Below are 7,233 nucleotides of genomic sequence, written 5' to 3' on the forward strand. Positions count from 1 at the left end.
TTTTTTGTTGTTTCGATCACACCATTAAACTTATATTTTTTAATTAATTTAATTTATATATTTTCATATATAAAAAAATAATAAAATGAGATGGTAAAGTACGCATCACACTCTATTCATATCAAAATACAGGAGTTAAATTGATTCGAAAATGCAGATGTAGGAGTGTAATCAAAACAATAAAAAATTTGGATTACTACGTGAAAAAATTCAAAGTATAAAGATTAAATTGAGTAAAAAATATAAATATAGAAATATAATCGAAATAATAAAAAATCATAAATGACCACGTGAAAAAAAAGGGGTAAAAGTTTAAGGACAAAAATATAGATTTGACGAACGCAATTTTTGACAATTTAATACCTTTTTTCAATGAATATGAATGGGCGTAAAGAGAACACACTGTTGTGTTATATTTTCTATATATAAAACTCATTTACTAATGAAATTGAGCCGTCTCAACTTTTATTACATCCATCACGACTAATACGCAGTTATCCACTACACAAGTAATCCCAGAAGACACTTTGAGATCGAGGTTTGAGGATATCAAGTCCTCATATCTCGTAAGATCAGATAATAAGGGACAACCTAGCAAAACTGAAATCTGAATGCAAGAGACGGGCATCTTATTGCAATACTCCTTTGTATAATTTTGTTTTACCTTCTTCACTGAACTCCCTTTATTGACATCAAAGAGCTTTATCTCAAAGATGTTGAAAGGTAATTTCTCACTGATTAGAGAAGTACCCTCAATTATCTACCCTATTCTGTACTAGACACGACTTTCCTTATTGGTTGGAGTCATCAAATGTCTGAAGGGTGCACGCTTGTACTTGATCAACTACAGTGTAAGAAGCAGGGGATCCCAAATGCTTGCTTGCTGGTGAAAAACAGAGGGAACATCTTAATCAAGCAATCCATGCAGTTGTTAGGTGATCTCCTCCAGGGGGAGTGTTAGTCAATGAGAATATTTTGAAGTTTTACTGTGGCTGTGCTCCAGAAGAGGTGACCAAGTTCAGTTAATCATTCATTAGTGCGAACAGAAGTAGCAGATGGGACAATGACACAGTGTAACATGTTATTAACCTCTGTCTGTGACTTAGCCTTCCCGTCACACCAAATCACGCATGAAATTATTAAATGCCCCGCCTCTTTCAACTCAACCACCTAAGTTTGGATTCTTGACCATTCTTTTTGAAACCCACACATTTTCTAGTAGCCTCAATCCTCGTTTTACCAATCTAACACGTCTTTTATGGTCTGCATTTATTAAAAAAAGCTTGAACTTTAATTCTTCAGGGCCCATTCATCTCAACGATTATGCATTTATGGGGATGTTGATGATAATATGATGATTTTAAGACCGTGTTTGGTTTACACTTTTTTAAGATGGTTTTTAAGCTTTTTTAGTTAAAAGTTGTGTAAAACTTTAAAGCTAACCAGGGTTTAAGTTGATAACCTATTTTGATAAATGTGTTTTAAACTGTCATTTATATAGTTCTATGTTTGTTTTGAAAAAATTGTTAAGTAAACAAAATTTAACAAAAAGACAAAATTGGATATGTTGCTGAATAATATAAATAAATTTTATAAAAATATTAATTTTTAATAAAAATAAATTATAAATTTATGTTCGACTAGTACAATTATTAAAAAATATATTAATATAATTATTAAAAATATATGAATTTGGTGAAAGTTGGAGTGGTGATGGAGGAGCACCCCAATTGAGGAGTTGGAAGGCAGTGGGCGACAGTTGCGATGAAAGAGTTGGAGGTAGTTTGCGATTATAGCAACAATGACGGAGGAATTTAAGAGATAAAAGAGAGAAAACAAGAGAGATAAGATTGAAAATATGATAGTTAGAAAATATTTGACCAATAACGTTTTAAGAAAAGTTGAGGAGGAACTTTAATTTTTCTAAAACGTTGTCAAACAACGTTTAAATTCGATAATATTTAAATTTTTTAATTTTTAATAAATATATAATTAAATAACTTATACAACATTTAAATTTGAATGAAAATTTACAATTTGCGAAATTAGTAAGCCAAACACCCATATTTCAACACCAAAACCAATGCCCTCTTGGCACATGACATTTAGTTGACAACTTGAATTGTCAATGTCATTAATTGGAAGTCTTGATTTGGACCGAGAGCTAAGCCACTCCAATTAATTCCATTCCATACCCTGAAAAAAGATGAAATAGTTCAGAAATAATAACGGATTGAGTAGCAACTAAAATGATTGGGCACAGAGTTTCGTTTCTTTTGATGTTTCTGCATGCCCACTGGTTTGGACTAGCAGTATATATATATATATATATATATATATATAATTTAATTGATATATTATTTATCTAATTTAATTGATATATTTTAATTAAAAAAATAAAAAAATATAGATGTGCAAGTTTCTTATAAAAATATGTTAACTAGACTGAAAATCTATCTCTAATATAAATAAATATTTGAAATTTTAACTTAGTTGATATATATATATTTTATTTAAATTATTATATTCAGTCTCAATTCATTATTCAAGTCACCATTAGTCTCGGTTTACTTGATAAGGCTACATTCGATCTTGATATCTATTTAAAGTCTTTGTTGAGAGTCAGAGCCAACCAATCCTATTCAATATTAGGTAACCTAATTTAATAAGAATATTCTAAGAGATAAACTTGAAATTGACCCTTCTCCTAATTCTAAAAAGGTGACCTAATTAGGGAATAGAGCTAGTCTTTTTGGCATCCTTTAGGATAATTATTTTTTATCATTGTCCAACAAGAAGAAGACCTAATGATCTTTAAGTAAAAAATTTATCCTTAAACTATATAAATAAAAATAATTTTTATTCTAAAATAACTATTAATTCTTAAATACAATCTTGAGCACTCTTGCTTTTTCTATAATGCTCCGTACCTAACTTATGCATCTGAATTACTTTCTTGATCAATCTCAAGAAAATTTTATCGTCTTCTCTTTCAGTCTATTAAGTTCAACAGTAGTATCAGAATTTTGAGTCATCTAATATATTTGTTTTTTTTATATATATATATATATATTATATTCAATGAAATTATGGAGACTTGCTATCATCATTAATGGAACAATTTAGGCAATAATTTCTTGAACTGATGGCATCATGTTTATGTGTTGTTGAGTGAGGAAAATTCAGAGCTCGGAATGGGTTTGTGAAAAGACAGATAAGAGAAGCACAAACGGATTTCTCCTTGTCAAATGCTTGAAACTTGCTTGTTAACAATGTTTGATTGGGCATTCCTTTTCAGCTTTCACTTTTTTATTTTTAAATTTCAAAGTAAAATCAAGCAACTAAACACTATTTTTTGTTTTTGTTAAAAAAAAAAAAATCTACAAGTTTGATTCTGTTTTTAGCTAAGGGTAGATTCGATTCGATTATCAAATTTGACAATTTCAATTAAGTTCGATTTTTGTATTAAAAAAAAATTGATATAACTGAACAAACCAAATTTTTTTATTTTTTCAGTTTGTTCGATTTCCTTGGATTTTTCGGGTTTTTTTTTTCAGTTTGTTCAGTCCCTTTTTTTGGTTTTTTCATATTTGTTCAATTTTCAATTTTTCTGATTTTTTGGTTTATTCAATTAGTTCGATTAGATTTTTTACACAATCTCTGTTTATTCAGTTTTAACATTTTAATCGATTCAATAACTAACGACTGAAATGCTGACCTCTACTCAAAATAATGTTCTTATTTTTTATTTGCCTGTGTCATTTAACTTGACTATCCATCTTTGTAACCAGAGATAACTTTTGTCAAATTAATTAAAACATTATCACAAGCAACTTTTGTTGTCTCTACCCCCTCCACTTCCTTGACTGAAAAAAAAGGGAGTAATTTCTTTAACTGGAGAATTCTTATAAATTAATTAAATTGTTGCATACTTTAATGACGAAATAAAATAAATAAAATTAGTATCAAATAGTATGTTAAGTTCATATTTTTAAAATTTTGAAAAAAAAATGTCTGAAAAACACATTCAATCTCAACAGAAAGGACAAACTGCACAGAAATTAGAACATAAAATCCAAAACTGGAAACTAACAGTAGGGGATTGAAAGATTTGTCAAAGTGACTTTTAAACAAGCATTTGGTATGCCATCTTCTTAGATGAATTTCAAACACGAGTAAAAAATAGAATATTTTCTTCTAATTTGACTCTCTCTTTCAAACACGATAATAAGAAATTGAAGTAGATAGTGTCAAAATCATGAGATCGTATCAGCAAAATATATATAGGGCTCTTCTACTGAGCGAGAAGGTGATAGAGAGACTTACAGAATAAAAACAAAAAGACGAAATTACCCCTACCCACTTTACAAATTTATAAAGTGGGCCAGTGCCTTGGTATCTCCTCTCCCCTCCCATGGCCACCGCCTCACCGTTGCCTTCGTCGCGCCTCATTGCCATGTTGCTGCTGCCTCATCGACTGTCGCTACATCTTAAAGATACAATGATGGTTGACGAGGCGATGATAGCAAGGCAATGGAGACGAGGCGAGAGTAGCGAGACAATGGCAGTATGGCAGCGAGGCGACAATCATGGGAGGGGAGACAAGAGAGTAGAGTAGTGACTCACTTTACAAATTTGTAAAATGGGTGGGGACAATTTCGTCTTTTTGTCCTTATGCAATAATCGCGTCGATAAGTCTTTCTACCTCTCAAGACTTTTCCATATATATATATATATATATGTGTGTGTGTGTATTATGAGATATTGCAATAGAATATAACAGAATAGACATATGCATGAATGCATGCTAGTTGAATTGTCTACTTAAAAATCATGGCTATTTTTCAAATAGATTGGGTTGAAATTGGTAGATGTTTCTACCCTTTTTGGTAAAATGAGGTAGGCTTCATCACCCTCGACCCTTTAATGTATTGAATAGGGACGGGACTGGAGAGGACTTCTCCATGGCTTGCAGTTGTATTGTATTTTAGACCCTTTAAGTTGGCTCCACTAAAGTTCAGGAGCCCTCCTTTTCTGACTCACCCATCCATCATATCCTTCTGAATTTTCCTCCTATCCAAACAATCCCACTTCCAGTTTTGTATTGTCCATCTGAAAAAGTGGAATATTTATTGCCTCCGAATTCCCGTTGTCTCCTGCCCGGTAATTGCAGCAAACCCTTTTCTCTGTCTCCTTAAAACGTTGAGGCACATGCAAAATGCTACTTTTTTTTTTGGAGCTAGATTTAGTTAATGTAATGTAAATAATCTCACACAGTTCATGTAATGTAAAAAGGTTCCGTGACGCTTCTAATCTTCGAGATGATATTCCTCTAATTATAATCATCCACTCCCAAGTCTAAATAGAAAAAAAGGAGGGTTATTATACGTTGTAGTCAACAACCAACACAAAATTGTCGCATCAAAACAAATATATAAGAGAGGCGAGTTTTAGTAAAATGGTAAAGCCCTATTTCGATAACAAAAAATATAAAGAGTTGAAATTGTTGAAATCCAAGGGATTAACGGCAAATCAGAAAGTGTCGTGTACTTTTGACAACCTTTTTATTACGATAAAAGCGACTTCCTATGTTTCTGAGCTGCCTGTGGCGTGAACTCTTTGGATATGGATATGTATCTCTTTCAGTCTCTGTTTCGGTTTTCAGAAGATGGGGAGTGCTATCTTCACACCCAGACAGAATTGCCAATATCGGTCGGTCCCCCTCCCCCGCTCGGGGCCTAATCATAGAAGCCAGTGGGAAGTAGCATAAAGCCCATTACTTGTGTTATTTCAACTTAGGAGAGATAAAGTGGAAACAAGAACTGAGAGAGAAAAAGACTTTGGATTTTACAAAATTCAGCAACTCCCACTAATCCACCCCCTGCTATCTTCAAAAACTTTGATGAGCAAAGATAAAGAAGGAAATTACAAAAATGGGATTGAGACTACTTACAGAGATGATTTAAAAAAAAAAAAAACCAAAGAAAAACCAAATTAAGGATGAGAAGAGATGAGAGAAAGTCAGTAAATATCCTTGACTCAGCGAGGACTTTAAGAACTACCGGTTGAGCTCAAAAGCTCTTCCAAGTAGTCTGGACCCAAGTCTTCAAACACCACGAGATTCTCAATCTTCACCTCCCTGTTAGTTTTGCTCTTCCTGCTGCCCAGGCTTCTCTTCCTCATCGAGTGTCTCTTCTTCAGAGCCAACACCGGCGAGCTCCCCTCCTCCGAGCTGTACTTCATCTCGACCAGCGACTCCCGGACCCTCTCCGCCGGGAAATTCAGAATCGCCGCCGGGCCGCGCATTGCGAAAGCGGCTTGATCGTAAGCCAGAGCCGCGGCTTCCGCGCTGTCAAATGTGCCAAGCCACACCCTTATACCGTTCCTGGTCGAGTCCCGTATCTCCGCAGCGAATTTCCCCCACGGCCGCCTCCGGACGCCTCGGTAGGACGGCTTCTCCTTCTTGGCGGCGGCGGCGGCCTCGTCGGCGTTGGAACTCACCTCTTCTTCCTTGATTTGATCCGAGGAAACGGTTTCCGACGTCTCATGCGCCGCCTCGGCCAGGACGCCGAGGAGCAGCATCTCCTCCGAGTCGTTCTCGTTGAAGGGGAGCGTGTTGAAGAAGTTGAGGGACTGCAACACAGAGGAATCCATTGGAAGAGAGAGCTTGGGTTCGAATGGCGTTTGGTGATTTGATTCCCCTGTTTTTTCAAGTCCACACTTGGGTGAATACGTTCGGGACTGCCACCTTTATATACCCAAAATGGAAGCACCTTGTGGTTGTGAATGCACAAATGGATCTTTTTTTCTTTAAATTAACAAATTTTTTACTACTAATTTATATATTAAATAAACTATACGTTCAGCTTCCTTCCAAAACTGTAAATTAGTTTGTTTTAATTAGAAAAAGGAAATAAAGGAGGAGGGCAAAATGGGAATTGGAAATAAGAAGAGTGGCCAAGGAGGATGTCTCGGCAATATTTTATGGTACATATCGGCTTTGTAGGCTCATGGGATGGGAGCATGACCAAATGGGATAATTACCCACGTGGGTCAAATGACCCGGCGGCCAGGTCAGACAAGAAACCGTGACATAAGCCTAGCTATTTCTTTTTTTTTTTTTCTTTTTTTTTTGTCTCAAATCATTAGGATAGTTCAGTTTGACAATTGAATAATGGAGCCAAGATGTGCATAGTTTTAGTTTTCTACTCCTCTTCTCTGTGCCAATTGGGT

The 7,233-nt window shown here is 34.6% G+C and overlaps 1 protein-coding gene across 1 annotated transcript; it reads right to left on the bottom strand.

Annotated features, from left to right (window-relative positions):
* Positions 1–5,532: 5,532 nt before the first annotated feature.
* Positions 5,533–6,736, bottom strand: LOC127798980 (ethylene-responsive transcription factor 1B-like). Its single transcript, XM_052332642.1, has one exon. It carries the CDS (start codon positions 6,652–6,654, stop codon positions 6,052–6,054), a length of 603 nt encoding a protein of 200 aa, XP_052188602.1. The 5' UTR covers positions 6,655–6,736; the 3' UTR covers positions 5,533–6,051.
* Between the last annotated feature and the right edge of the window lie 497 nt (positions 6,737–7,233).

The sequence above is a fragment of the Diospyros lotus genome, chromosome 4, assembly GCF_014633365.1.
Source record: "Diospyros lotus cultivar Yz01 chromosome 4, ASM1463336v1, whole genome shotgun sequence".
NCBI classification, from domain to species: Eukaryota; Viridiplantae; Streptophyta; class Magnoliopsida; order Ericales; family Ebenaceae; genus Diospyros; species Diospyros lotus.